Source organism: Falco biarmicus, chromosome 5 (genome assembly GCF_023638135.1).
Source record: "Falco biarmicus isolate bFalBia1 chromosome 5, bFalBia1.pri, whole genome shotgun sequence".
Lineage (NCBI taxonomy): Eukaryota > Metazoa > Chordata > Aves > Falconiformes > Falconidae > Falco > Falco biarmicus.
The window spans coordinates 15,213,714-15,228,728 of record NC_079292.1 but is presented as its reverse complement, the minus strand read 5'-3'; the positions used below and the strand labels follow the sequence as shown (position 1 = coordinate 15,228,728).

The 15,015-nt window shown below is 48.4% G+C and overlaps 2 protein-coding genes across 2 annotated transcripts; one reads left to right on the top strand and one right to left on the bottom strand.

The window, feature by feature from the left end:
- Positions 1 to 1,752: 1,752 nt before the first annotated feature.
- LOC130149578 (zinc finger protein 239-like) lies at positions 1,753 to 14,664 on the bottom strand. Its single transcript, XM_056339387.1, has 4 exons — positions 14,563 to 14,664; positions 5,698 to 5,745; positions 3,925 to 4,202; positions 1,753 to 2,746 (listed from the first exon to the last, which is right to left on the bottom strand). The coding sequence occupies exons 3-4, from the start codon at positions 4,091 to 4,093 to the stop codon at positions 1,845 to 1,847; spliced, it is 1,071 nt and encodes a 356-aa protein (XP_056195362.1). The 5' UTR covers positions 4,094 to 4,202; positions 5,698 to 5,745; positions 14,563 to 14,664; the 3' UTR covers positions 1,753 to 1,844.
- LOC130149584 (uncharacterized) lies at positions 6,139 to 8,560 on the top strand. Its single transcript, XM_056339400.1, has 2 exons — positions 6,139 to 8,090; positions 8,128 to 8,560. The coding sequence occupies exon 1, from the start codon at positions 6,515 to 6,517 to the stop codon at positions 7,460 to 7,462; it is 948 nt and encodes a 315-aa protein (XP_056195375.1). The 5' UTR covers positions 6,139 to 6,514; the 3' UTR covers positions 7,463 to 8,090; positions 8,128 to 8,560.
- Positions 14,665 to 15,015: the final 351 nt, after the last annotated feature.

Here is a 15,015-nt window from a genome sequence, read left to right as displayed (position 1 = left end):
ACCCCCAGTCCTGTCCCACTACCATCCTGATCCCCCTCTGCACCCCCAGCCCAGGCCCATCCCCTCTGCATCCCCATCCAAGTCCCAGTCTCACCCTGGTCCCCTCCTGCATCCCAGTCTCATCCCTGTCCGTCATACTCACCCTGTCCCATCCCTGTCCCCTACCACCCCCCCATCCCAGTCCCAGTCTCATCCCAGTACCCTCCTACATCCCAGTCTCATTCCTGTTGCACACCCCTCCCCCTGCCCCCAACCCATCACTGTTCCCTCCTGCATCCCCATCCCATCCCCATCTTCTCCTGCATCCTGGTCCTCATCCCATCCCCACCCCTCCTGCATCCCCACCCCATCCCTGTCCCCTCCTGCACTCCCATCCTGGTCCCAATCCCATCCCTGCCCCATCCCCATTCCTCCTGCATCCCAATCCCCCCCCTGCAACCACATCGCAGTCCCAGTGCCATTCCCGGCCAGTCCCTGCACCCCAATCCCAGTCCCAATCCCATCCCAGTCTCGTCCTGCATCCCAGTCCTGCTCCCAGTGCCACCGCCATCCCCATCCCTGTGCCATCCGCACCCACTCCTGCAGCCCCATCCCACTCCCTGTCCCCTTCTGCATCCCCATCCCAGTCCTAGTCCCATCCCTTTCCCCTCCTGCACCCCCTTGCTGGTCCTAATGCCATCCCTGCCCCACCCCTGGCCCCTGCTGCATCCCAGTCCCTTCCTGGTTCCTCCTCCACCCCCGCCCCAGCCCTGTCCCCTGCAGCACCCCTATCCTATCGCAGTCTCCCAGTCCCTCCTGCCTAACAGTGCCATCCCAGTACTGCCCCGCACAGCACCCCCATCCCAGTCCCCTCCTGCATTTCCATTCTGGTTCCAGTCCCATCAGCTCCTGCACACCCATCCCAGTCCCAGTCTCATGCTAGTCCCCTCCTGCATTCCAGTCCCATCCTGGTCCCAGTTCCACCCCAGTTCCCAACCTATCTCTGTCCCCTCCTGCACCCCCATCCCAGTCCCACCCCTAGCACCCTCACCACCTCCATACCATCCCAGTCTCCTGGTCCCTCCTGCATCCCACTCCCGTCCCAGTACCCCAGCCTGTCCCCATCCCTGTCTCCCCCCTTGCTGGGCCAGTCCCAGCCCCCTCGGGGTGACAGTGAGAGGGGAGCACCCTGTTCTCCCCTTCCCCTTTCAGTGGGAGTCCCACTGGCTACAGCCAGCGCCAGCTCCACATCCTCAGGGATTTATCTGGCATGGGGGGCACCCTGCTAGCCCACCTCCCATCCTGTGTGGGGCCCAGGCCTCCAGGAACACCGGGGGTGCTGGGTGCACTCTCTGGGGCAACCAGGGGACCCCAGCACACCCCACCAGTGTCCCTGCCAGTTCAAAGGAGCCGCACATCCCCCAAATTCATACCTGCGTTGTGCAACAGCCACTTTTTGGGACGACCCCCCTGCCTCGTTCCTGTGTGTCCCGCCCGCAGAATGATGGCTGCCACCCCCTCACCACAGTGCCTGGCTGGGGGGGGGGATGGTGGGCCACAGCCACTGCTCGGCAAAGGCCCCAGGGGCAACGCTTCACCCCCGCATCACACCCCAACTCCAGGCATACCGGTGGTCTCTGCTGCAGATTTTATTTAAAAAAAATGGTGGGGAGGGGGCTGATGGGGGGGGGGGGGGGGGGGGGGGGGCTGGGGGGGTACAACCACCACTCAGCAAAGCCCCTGGGGGGTGACACCCCTGCCAACTCCAGGCACTTTGGTGGCCTCTGCCGCAGATTTAATTAAGAGAAACAGTGGGGAGGGGGCTGGTGGTAGTAGGGGCGAAGGGGGTGGCAGGGCACGGGGCATCAGAGGGACTTGCCGTGCTGCAGCTGCCAGTGGGTGATGACGTTGGAGCTCTGGCTGAAGCTCTTGCCGCAGTCGGGGCAGATGTAGGGGCGCTCGCCAGTGTGGATACGCTTGTGTTTGGTGAGCGCTGAGCTGGTGGTGAAGCTCTTGCTGCACTCGCAGCAGCTGTAGGGCCGCTCGCCACTGTGCACCCACTGGTGGGTGCTGAGGTGGGTGAGCTGGCTGTACCCCCGCCCACACTCCCCGCAGCGATACGGTTTCTCTGCTAAGTGTGTCCGCCGGTGCCGGAGGAGGTAGGAATTGGTGGAAAAGCTCTTCCCGCAGTCGGGGCAAGCGAAGGATTTGTCGGCACAGTGGGTGCGTTGGTGCTTGGCCAGCAGCGAGCTGTCGGCAAAGGCTTTGCCGCATGCTGGGCAGGGGTAGGGCCGCTCGCCCATGTGAGCGCGCCGGTGGATGGTGAGTGCTGAACAGTCCCGAAAACTCTCGCTGCAGTCGGGGCAGTGGTAAGGGCGCTCGCCGGTGTGAAGGCGCTGGTGGCGGGTGAGGTTGGAGCTGCTGCCAAAACGCCGCCCACACTCAGGGCACAGGTACGGCCGCTCACCTGTGTGCATCCGCCGGTGCTTCACCAGGTCCGAGTTGACATTGAAGCTGCGGCCGCAGTCGCGGCAGGGGTAGGGCCGCTCACCGGTGTGAAGCCATTGGTGGGTGAGGAGGTGGGAGCTCTGCCCGAAGCGGCACCCGCACTCAGGGCAGGCATAGGGCCGCTGGCCCTGGTGGCCACAGCAGTGGGTCAGCAGGTTGGAGCGGAGCCGGAAGCTCTTGCCGCACATCTCACAGGCATTGGTGCCACTACTGTGCCCCGGCTCATGCTCCTGATCCTCAACCTCCCGCCCGTCACCTGCTGGGGGACATGGTGCTCAGGAGGGGAGGTGGGTGCCAATCCCCCCAGCTCGCGGGGATGAGTGTGGAGCCCACTCCCATCCTGGTACCTGCCGCAGCGTCTCCTTGGCTTGCTTCTGCTGCGGGGCCACAGGTGCCAGGGTCCATGCAGGGACCCTTTGTCCCCTGGGGAGAGAAATTGCTGGGGGGGGGGGGCAGGGGGCACTAGCCAGCGGAGCTGGGGTCTGCTGGCAGCGCAAGGCAGGTGACAGGCAACGTGTTACCCCTAAAGCCTAACGGGGCCAGCAGGGGGCTGGGGGGGAGCGCACACACACACACAGCAGCCCAACGACCCCCCAGCCTCAGCACCCCTCCATGGAGGGGGGGCCTCCACCCATCAAGGCACAAGGTGGTGTCTGTGCCTACCCCAAGGGTCCCCCAGGCCCACCCAGATGGGTGGGTGGCACAGGAATGGGCTGTCCCCCCTACCTCCTTACCCCACCCCACCCCAGGACCCCCTGCCAAGATCCAAGCACCTCACACCCCTCATCCCACAGCACCATGGCCGCCCCTGGCCACCTCCCTCCAGCACAGCGCCCACAGCAAGGGGCTGCCGGCACCCGGGGGCTCCCTACATGCTCCCCCATGACACCCTCCTCTCCCAGGACTCTTTTTGCTCTGCAGCTGCCCCAAACCTTCTCCAGATTCCCCAAGGCAGGGGGGCTGCACTCTGCCCCGAGCACCCCAACCTCCCCCCAAGCCACTTTGTTTCTCCGCTGGGGTGCGAGTCACAGCGCTTGATGCGGCTGCCACGCGTCTTTTTTATTTTTTTAGTAATTTTTTCACCCCCCGTCGCACTTTCCACCCTTCGGGACACATTTATTATCTGTTATGGGGGCTGCAGGGAGAAACCACGGTGCCTGGGATCTGCCAGGGGTGATTTCCAGGGAATAACTCGCCCCGCGGCTGGGAATAAAGCAGAGAAGGACTTTTATGGGATTGAACCTACCCCGTGGCACGCACGGTCCTGATGGATGCAACCAGCAACAGCAGCGCATTTTCTTTTTCAGACAGAAAATTTTTGGTGGTACCACATTTAACAAACCACCTTCCCTCGTCATTTTGTAGAATCCTAAATTATTTACCTCTTTAAAAAACAGGTTTGTGTTCCACGCAGCCAAATTAAGTTTAATTACGGACCTGGAGAGGTTGTGGGTGCAACACTGCAGCGAAGGAGCGCATCGGTGTCTCTGGTAGCTGGCTCCACATCTGTTTGGTGCTGCCGTCTTACCTGCTGCACCCACAATGCTTCGTTCCTTCCTTCCTCGGGGAATTTGATTCCCAGAAAATAAAAAACACAGGCTGGCATGGTCAAAGTGCGAAATCCTGTAGAGAACGAGACGCGCTGGGGTGCTTCTCCGACCTCTGGGCACACTGCATTTTTCCTGGGAATTCCGACGTCCCTGCTCTTTATTTATCTATATAATAGAGAAGAGATACATACTGTAAATCTTAATTTTTACTCTTTGTTATTCACTTTAACGCGCCTAGGATATACACTTAAATAACAGAGGAGTCTTTAGGGGTAAGCAGTAGCCAGACTCAAGGCACCACACAAAACTTTACAGGCAGCGACTCCTCACGATTTATATTATTTTACATTATTTTAGGTTATAAAATCACCAGTGGCAAAACATAAATAATAAAGGGCTAATCAGGATTAACATCGATAGAGAAACAACTCTAGTTAGTATTAAAAAAAACAAATCACAGGCGTTAGTTAATCCCACTCAGTGGTAAAGCGACGATTACAACACCAAGGGTACGAACCAACAAAGGAAATTTAGGGATGAGTCACAACAAAATTTCATTGTTGCCATGACTCAACAAACTGGGGGGGGGACAGGGACGGTGAGGACAGTAATTAGTCCTTAATTAGCATTTGGAATTCTAGATAAATTCCAAAAAATTAGCAATCCTTTTTTCAAGACAGAAAACTAGCGGAGAGTCTAATTCGAAATATAGCCGCTGTGTTATATATAACTGCGGGTGTTAATGACTCCCAAGGAAAGTACAAGGTGATTATTTGCTCCTGAAGTAAATAATTTTCCAAGAAAAATAAGAAAGTTTTAGATTTTAAAATGAAAATAAAGATTTGGGAAGTGAAGTCGGTGTGCTTAATAACTACAATTCTAACGCAGCTCTAAGTTCACTGCAGCTCCTGCTTGTAACCCAGATATTAATCGAAGCTTTAGATTTTTAAATAAAAAGAAATAAAACTGAGTAATTCAATAACGGACACAGTCAAATATTAAGAAAATGGTGGCAACGGTTCTCAACCAGAGTTAATAATATTAAGATTGAGATTGAAAATAAAATTAGAAAGCGAAGAGAACGTCGTGACCAGCCCAATTTAAATGCACATGGTTTGGGGGGATGGAAATAAACGCCCAAACAAGCACGAATTACTTCCGAGGGGAGCGAGAGTAAAGCCGATGCAAATTACATCAGCATACGCTGCAGTTTAATCGAATTTTTGTCAACGTTTAGATGCTTATTGGGGGTCATTAACGTCCCCGGCACGTTTACCAGCCACAGTGTTTGACCGAAGGCTGCAGCCCAGACGAGACATGAATAAACAGCGAAATAATGACGATGAGTGAGGATCGGCCTTCCCTGGGCGCCGGCCTCCCTCCCTCCCGTCCTTCCTTTTCCAAGGACACGCCACCGCACTCATCAGGGAAACGCAGATATAAACCGGTACCTATGTGCACCCACACATCTACATAGGGAAGAGAGGAAGGCCATGGAACTGAGGCGAAAAGTAAAAAAAAAAAAAAGCGAAAGAAAAATAAAGAAAAAGAGAAGCTAAAGACACACACAAAAAAAATCGAAATGCAGAAAGAAAGCGCAAAAGGAAGAAGAAAAAGAAAGAAGGGCATTAAGAGAAGAGGAGGGGGCGCACCCACCTACCTTTGGCCTCGGTCCCGCTCAGAGCGTCGCCGCCGCCGCCGCCGCCTCCTCCTGTAAAAAACTATGGACTAGGGTATTGTTTATTAAGATTTATGTTAAGCCCAATGTAAAGATTAGGCAGCAAAAGATAAGATCACCGCCAGGTGTCCAGGATGCCGCTTGTGAAAGATAAGATCACCACCAGGTGTCCAGGATGCCGCTTGTGCGTATGAATGAAGGGCCAACACCTCCACTACTTCATGAACACGAAAGTAAAAGAAAAAAAAAGTATAAAAAGGGACTGTTTGAACTGCTCAGTACGGCAGTTGGCGGAGCGCAGACTCCCCTGTCGTCCAGCGCTGTTTTTGCTCATATTCTACTTGCTATAATTAATAAAAATTTTAATTGGATTATGATCTATTGTGGTCTCAATTTATAACAATTCTGGTGCTATGACTCGGATAAGGAACGGTGGGCTTTGGTCCTCCGGGGAGGCGCCCCGCGACTTTTCGCGGCCCCGCAACCAACAGCTTACTCCAACCTTACCGACGAACCTAAATTCTAGAATAATGAGCAAAGGAGAAACCGGTAAAATCCCATAAAAATTCTGTGCACGGGAGTCCGGACGAAGACGCAGGACGCGTAAGTATATTGCGAAGTTTTTCGCGGGTTTGCCGTTCGGGCGGTATTGGGTTTCCTGGAATATAACGAGTGAGAGGTTCGATATACTGAACCAAGCGAGTGCGGACTCTTAAGTACTGCGTCTCCCATCTCCCGCGAGGGACTGGGCCAGGAACAAGGGGAGCGAGTGAGTGTATGTTTGTGGATATTCCAGAAGATGGGGGCGAAGGGCAGCAAGCCTTCGACTCCCATGGGAAGGGTACCCATTGTACCTAAGAATACCCCTCTGGCATATATCTTAGACAATTGGAGATATTTCCCTGGAACTCTAGGGAAAGATAAGCAGAAGGTGATAGAATATTGTACTAAGATATGGGGAGGGAAGAAAATTTCTAAAAATGTCTTTTGGCCAGTCTATGGGTCAGAAGAAGATTGGGTAAGACAGCAATTAAACCTCTGGGTTAATAATAAAAAACCCCTTAACCCGGAGGAGAGTCGATATGCGGAAGTGTGGCTAGAAAGACCGGGAGCTAGACTTTACCCACTGAATGAAATAAAAACTAAACAAAAGAAAAAGCAGGAAGAGTTAGACGAAACCCTTCTAACCCCCCCTCCTTACATTCCTCCTCCTGCTCCTGCAGAGGTCCCCAGAGCGCCCACTCCCCCACCAGAGTCGGAACAAGGGTCTCCCCCTCTTCCTAGACGCGTAACTAGAAGTCAAAAAGGGGCAGCTCAGATGTACCCCCTAAGGGAAATACCCATGGGAGGACCTCAACCTGTGATTGGATATATTTCCGTACCCCTAAACTCGGCTGACCTACGAGATTTTAAAAGAACCGAGATGGGAAACTTAATTGAGGACCCACTCGGAGTGGCAGAAAGATTAAATCAATTTTTGGGACCAAACCTTTATACTTGGGATGAGATGCAATCTATCCTTGGTCAATTATTTACTACCGAGGAAAGAGATATGATTAGACGAGCAGGAATGAGACTGTGGGATGCTCAGCATGCCCAGGGACCCCAAGCAGATGTTAAATGGCCACTCCAAAGACCTAATTGGGATAATCAGGATCCAGTGCATAGAACTCATATGCAGGACCTGAGAACTATAGTAATTCAGGGGATTAGGGAAGCAGTACCCCCGTGGCCAGAATATCAATAAAGCATTTAATGAAATGCAAAAGAAAGATGAAAGCCCTACTGAGTGGCTGGAACGACTGAGGAAAGCCCTTCAGCTGTACTCTGGGGTAAATCCAGACGACCCTTTAGGGCAAGCACTCCTCAAAACTCAGTTTGTGGCAAAATCATGGGAAGATATCAGAAAGAAGATTGAAAAGTTAGAAGACTGGCAGAATAGAGGGTTGGATGAATTATTGAGGGAAGCTCAGAAAGTCTATGTAAGGCGGGAAGAAGAGAGCAGCAAGCGACAAGTAAAAATGATGGTAGCAGCAGTCAGAGAGGATCGCAAAGGGCGAACTGGTGAACACAGATCTGCTGGAACGAAACAAGGGAACGTAGTAGTAAAGAAGGAACAGAGATGTTGTTTTTATTGTGGAAAGAAGGGACATATAAAGAAGAATTGCAGAGAAAGGATCAGGGATGAGGAAATACTGAAAACAGAATAGGAGAGTCAGGGGCTCTATATCTTAGGGGACCGGAGTCATCATGAGCCCTTGATAAAATTAAAAATAGGTCCCCATAAACAAGAGTTCACCTTTTTAGTAGACACTGGGGCTGAAAAATCAACTATTAAGCAAATACCTGAGGGATGTAAAGTTTCCCCTGAAAAAGTACAAGTAACTGGGGCAAAAGGAGAACCCTTTAAAGTAAGCAAAATCAAAAATGTGGTATTCGAAACTGAAAATAAATTTGGAATGGGTGAACTCTTGCTCGTCCCTGAAGCAGAATTTAATCTGTTAGGACGAGATTTAATTGTTGAATTGCAATTAGAAATTAAAGTAAAAAATCAAGAGCTAACAGTGTCTGCTTATCCTTTGACCGTGGATGATCAAAAACAAATTAACCCCTATGTCTGGTACTCTCCAGACACAATTAGTAGACTGGAAATCCCACCGATTAAAATTCAAATTTCCGAACCCCACATACCTGTGAGGGTAAGGCAATATCCTATATCCCTAGAAGGACGGAGAGGATTAAAACCAGAAATTGATCGATTGTTAGCACAAGGAATCTTAGAGCCTTGTATGTCACCCTTTAACACCCCCATTCTGCCTGTAAAGAAACCAAATGGGAAATATCGGCTCGTACATGATTTAAGGGAAATAAACAAAAGAACTATCACCCGGTTCCCTGTAGTAGCAAATCCATACACACTGCTAAGCAAACTAGGACCCCATAACTCCTGGTATAGTGTGGCTGATTTAAAGGATGCCTTTTGGGCCTGTCCACTGGCAGAAGAATGCCGTGATTATTTTGCCTTTGAATGGGAAGACATAGAGACAGGCCGTAGGCAGCAATTGAGATGGACCGTGCTCCCCCAAGGGTTCACTGAGTCCCCTAATCTGTTTGGACAGGCCCTGGAAGAGCTCTTAAAAGAATACCAGGTACAAACGGGAAACGTGCTGTTACAGTATGTAGATGATCTGCTCATAGCAGGGAATAATAAGGAGGATGTAAGGAAAGAAAGCATTCGACTCCTAAACTTTCTTGCACAAAAGGGACTACGGGTATCACAGGAAAAGTTACAATTTGTGGAGGAAAAAGTGAAATACTTGGGGCATTATTTGTTTAACGGCAAGAAGATATTAGATCCAGAGCGCATTAAAGGAATTCTGGAATTACCTATGCCTGTCACTAAGAGGCAAATTCGGCAGGCATTAGGGCTATTTGGGTATTGTAGGCAATGGATAGAGAACTACAGCTTTAAAGTTAAATTCTTATATGAACAACTGTCTAAAGACAATATGCCCAAGTGGACCCCTCAGGATCAAGAGCAGTTTGCCAGTCTCAAAAGGGAGCTAAGCCAAGCACCGGTTTTAAGCCTACCAGATTTAAAGCGGCCATTCCATTTATTTGTTAACATACATGAAGGAACGGCATTCGGAGTATTAACTCAGGAATGGGCCGGACAAAAGAAACCGGTGGCATACTTATCAAAGCTGTTGGACCCTGTGAGCAGGGGTTGGCCGAGTTGTTTACAAATCATTGTTGCTGCTGCCTTATTACTTGAGGAAACAAATCGCATTACCTTTAACGGAGAAGTTGTCTTATATGCGCCTCATAATATCAGGGGAGTGTTACAACAAAAAGCAGAAAAATGGCTTACAGATAGCCGATTATTAAAGTATGAGGGAATACTTATAGAATCCCCTAAACTATCTTTGAAAACTATTGGAGCAGTTAACCCCGCTGAATTTTTGTACCCAGGAGAAGGTAATGAACTATTGCACAATTGTTTTCAAACAATTGAACAGCAGACACGCATTAGGCCAGACTTAGAAGAAGAAGAACTACAATATGGAGAAGTATTATTTATAGATGGGTCATCACGAATAGTGGAAGGTAAACGATTGTCCGGATATGTCATCGTTAAGTTGGAAAAAAGAGAATTTAGGACAATAGAATCAGGCCCCCTGAGTGCCAGCTGGTCGGCTCAAGCCTGTGAGCTGTATGCATTGTGGAAAGCATTAGTGTCACTAAAGGGAAAGGATGGAACTATATATACAGACTCACGCTATGCGTTCGGAGTAGTGCACACTTTTGGGAAAATATGGGAAGAAAGAGGATTCGTTAACTCACAGGGAAAAGAACTGATACACCCAGAATTAATTCGGCGAGTTCTGGAGGCATTAAAAATGCCGAATAAAATAGCAGTTGTACATATAAAGGGACACCAGCGAGGTACAAGTTACCAAGTTAGGGGAAATAATGCAGCTGATACAGAAGCAAAACGAGTAGCAGGCAATTATAGTACGATTTTAACTATACAACAAATACCTGTTAGTAAAAATTTGAGTTTTGAGTCTGCAGAAAAGGAAAAACTAGAACAAATGGGAGCTAAGGAACAGGATGGTAAGTACATATTGCCAGATGGGAGAGAAGTTTTGCCGAAGGGCATAGCACTTGAAATATTTTCAAAAATACATAGTAAAACACACTGGGGAACCCAGGCGTTAGTTGATCATTTCAATCAACAGTTTGCCTGTATAGGCGTATATAACATAGCAAAGACAGTCACGGCAGCCTGCGAGACCTGTAAAAAGGTTAATCGAAACAACATGAGACAAAAGCCTCTTGGAGGACGTTCCCCAGCATACAGACCTTTCACACACATACAAGTGGATTTTACTGAACTACCCAGGGTAGGGCGTTACAAATATTTATTAGTAATGGTGGATCATTTAACACATTATGTTGAGGTTTTTCCTACCTCCAAGGCAACTGCTAACCAAGTTACTAAAGTGTTACTTGAACACATTATACCTCGATATGGAGTACCTGAAGTAATCGACTCGGACAGAGGAACACACTTTGTGTCAAAAATTGTTAGAGATCTAACAGAAAGCTTGGGTATTAAGTGGGAATACCATACGCCATGGCATCCACAAAGTTCGGGAAAAGTTGAAAGGATGAATGGAGAAATCAAAACTATTTTGACTAAATTAATGATAGAAACCAAATTATCATGGATTAAGTGCCTACCCATGGCACTATTAATTCTCAGAACCAGACCCCGAGCAGATGTAGGAATATCAGCGTTTGAAATGGTGTATGGAATGTCCTATAGAATTGAAAGTCCACAAACAAATGTTTTAATTCGAGACCGTGTGATTAATGAATATGTTTCACAATTAGCAGAACATCGTAACAAGCTTTGGGAACATGGACTGATTGTACAACGACCACCGTTGGACTTAAAAATTCATACTCTTAAACCTGGGGACTGGGTATTAGTTAAAACGTGGAAAGAAGAAACTCTAAAACCCAATTGGGAGGGACCTTATCTTGTTTTGCTCACAACAGAAACAGCTGTCCGGACTGCTGAGCGTGGATGGACTCATGCCAGTCGCATTAAAGGCCCAGTGACGAGACCCCACTGGAAAGTAATCAGTACTCCAGGTGATACCAAGATAACATTGAGAAGATAAAGTTATGATAGAGATTTTATTTGATTATTTTGACGCATTACCTTTTGGTATAAAGTGTGTATTATTGTTTACATTTGCTATAGTTATCTCGCTTTTTTATCAATTATATATGGAAGTGTAAGAAGTGTAATTGCTAAGCTCATGCAGCCACACAATATTGAATATAGAAAATATGCTGATGTTAATGATATATGCATTTTGGATATACGAATTAGGTGTAATAATTTGAACTACAATTATTATCCATTTGCTTGTTTTAAATGTAAGATATGCCAGGATAAATGGTGGACACACTGTGAATTCGGATACCCTCCGACAGGAGTTTGTACACAGTATTGGAAAATCCAAAGAACTCTTACTGAGTGGAAATTAAAACAATTAGAGTCTAAACAAGAAATTATTTGAGAAGCCCATGAGTGGTGGGAAATTTTTGCCAAAGGAATAAACTCTCAATATTATTGTTACCACTCCACCGAACCAGTCCCCTTTGTAGCTGAAATCTTGGTTATAAAGTGCAAAAGGGAAGTATTAACCGTGTCTTGCTTTGCCCCATTAGTTAAAGCTGCAAAGTGGGAAGCCTCTGTAAACAGGCAGAAAGCCCAAAGCAGCTGTTCTCCTGAAGAATTCCCTTGCTGCCGAGAAGATGGTACACCTCGTGGCTCGAAGCAACCGAGTCGACGGGCAAGGCAGAGGAGGAACATACTGAGGAGAAAAGAACCAGAACAATGGGATGCAAAAGCAGCAATGGCCGAACTTCCCCAGGACTGGTAAAAATATATTTGGATTGACAAAATTGACAGACACCCTTTTTCCTGGTATACCGTTAGTTTTGTTATTGATAATAACCCAAGCAAATGGAAACCCTCATGAACCTTTTAAATGGACCTTAATCAGGTGGGAAGGACAAGTAACCATTCAGACTCAAGTTACTCCAGGAGCCCCTAGTTTTCTCTGTGCGCTGTGTGATCTCATACTGGTAAAACCCTGCCTGAACAAACATGGATTTTATTTTTGCCCTAGTTCGAACCATGAGAAAGGATACTGTAATTACCCAGGACATTATTATTATTGTGCCTACTGGGGTTGTGAAACAGTAGCCTCAGACTGGGAGGTTGACCAAGACAAGTATTTATGGGTAGGGTGGGGTCCTTTCGGATGTGACCCACCGAAACATGGAACAAATGGAGGTTTTTTGAATGAGGGTACATGTGACAAAATCTACATTAATGTGACACACCCAGAAGATGCAGGTTGGTTGATAGGAAAAACATGGGGGGCTAGACTTTGGGAATCAGGAACCGATAGGGGAGGACATTTCCTTATAAAAAAGGAACCGATACCTCACGATCCTTTACCAGTAGGACCAAATCTGGTCCTGAATCCACCCACTTTATCTGAAGAAAAGGTTGCCCCCATAATTGTCGTAACCCCTTCTCCAGACTCCCTTTCGAAAAAAACTAATGACACTGTGACTGAATTCTCCTTATCCAGGGATCTAGAGTTGTCAGAATCCAAAGACCCCTTATGGAATCTCATGCAAGCCTCTTATCATGCCCTTAATGAAAGCAAACCAAATTTAACTGAGGAATGCTGGTTATGTTATAATGTTAGACCACCATATTTTGAGGCAATTGGAAAACCAGGTAGGATTCAATGGTCTAATGGTTCGAACCCACGAGAAGGCCCATGGGATGACCAGAGGAATCATACGCAAGGAATTACTATTCAATTAGTAACAGGTCAAGGAAAATGTATAGGTACAGTGCCCGAAAAGTATCAGCCTTTGTGCAACCAAACAGTCACTAACACCAATATAGAGAAACACAAGAATCAAAATGACAAATGGGCTATCCCGACACCAGGAGCTAAATGGGTTTGTTCAGACATCGGAATAACGCCTTGCCTATCCCTAAACGTGTTTAATCAATCTCAGTTTTGCGTACAGGTGATTATTGTTCCTCGACTGATCTATCACACCTCTGAGGAGGTGTTATGCCACTTTGAAGGAGACCTGAATAGACAAAAACGAGAGCCAATTACAGTGGTAACCCTAGCTACACTGCTGATAGCGGGCGGAGTTGGAGCAGGTACAGGCATAGCCTCCCTAGTAAAAGGTCAGGAATTACAAAGTTTGCAGATGGCTGTAGATGAGGATTTAGCAAAAATAGAACAATCCATCCAAAATTTAGCCACTTCAGTAAAGTCTCTATCAGAAGTAGTGCTGCAAAATAGAAGAGGATTAGATCTATTGTTCTTAAAGGAAGGAGGGTTATGTGTAGCTCTCAATGAAGAATGTTGCTCTTTTGCTGACCATACGGGAGTAGTCCAGGACACCATGTCTGAACTCCGGAAAAGGTTAGATCAACGTAAGAAAGATCGTGAGGCGGGCAGGTCATGGTATGAAAACTGGTTTAATATCTCACCTTGGCTAACCACTTTGTTGTCTGCTTTAGCAGGACCACTTATTATGTTGATTCTGGGACTTATATTTGGGCCTTGTATATTACGCTATATTTTACACTTTATTAGAGAACGGTTTGACATAGCTAAATTGCTTATTTTAACTACGAGGTCTAGGGCAAAATATAAGAGTGTATCTATTAATGAGGATGAAGATTGTTGCAAATGCATTATGCCACGTGAAAACTATGCCTATTGTAATTGTGAGGTATTACCTTGTGAGTGTTATGATAAATGTTGGGATTGCGGAAAAAGGTTTGTTCACAGTGCCGAGAATGAAAGCAGCGTGTAATAAACAATAATAGGATAAAAAAAAAAAGGGGGAATTGTAAAAAACTATGGACTAGGGTATTGTTTATTAAGATTTATGTTAAGCCCAATGTAAAGATTAGGCAGCAAAAGATAAGATCACCGCCAGGTGTCCAGGATGCCGCTTGTGAAAGATAAGATCACCGACAGGTGTCCAGGATGCCGCTTGTGCGTATGAATGAAGGGCCAACACCTCCACTACTTCATGAACACGAAAGTAAAAGAAAAAAAAAGTATAAAAAGGGACTGTTTGAACTGCTCAGTACGGCAGTTGGTGGAGCGCAGACTCCCCTGTCGTCCAGCGCTGTTTTTGCTCATATTCTACTTGCTATAATTAATAAAAATTTTAATTGGATTATGATCTATTGTGGTCTCAATTTATAACACTCCTGCCCCCCCTCCTCCCCTCCGCTCCCGACCGCCAGTAACAGCCCCAGGGCCTCCCCGCCGCCGCCTGCCACGGCCCCACTGCCCGGCCCGGCCCCGCTGCCCGGCCCGGCCCCGCCCGGAGGGGGGGGCGGGGGGGGGGGAGAGGTTCCCGGGGGATCTTGTCACCCCCAGCGGCCTCTTGGGCACGGAGCGAGGCCGAGGCCGAGGCCGGCTGCCGCAGCGGCCACAAGCGACACCAGCGCCCCCCGCGACAGCGGGCGTGCCGCTCTATGCGCCGGAAGTCCTCCAGCGCACCGGAAGCTCCCCTCAGTCGTCCGGAGCGCACCCTCGATGGGCCGGAAGTCCTCCAGCGCACCGGAAGCTCCCCTCAGTCGTCCGGAGCGCACCCTCGATGGGCCAGAAGTCCGCCAAGCACCCGGCCGCGCCCCTCAGTCCTCAGGAAGTTGCG

Excerpts from the sequence above, each read along its gene's own strand:
- LOC130149584 (XM_056339400.1), top strand. The coding sequence starts at position 6,515 with ATGGGGGCGAAGGGCAGCAAGCCTTCGACTCCCATGGGAAGGGTACCC.
- LOC130149578 (XM_056339387.1), bottom strand. The coding sequence starts at position 4,093 with ATGCCAGCCTGTGTTTTTTATTTTCTGGGAATCAAATTCCCCGAGGAA. Across the intron at positions 2,747-3,924 it reads TGCACCCACAACCTCTCCAG|CAGGTGACGGGCGGGAGGTT; the intron begins GTCCGTAATTAA and ends CATGTCCCCCAG.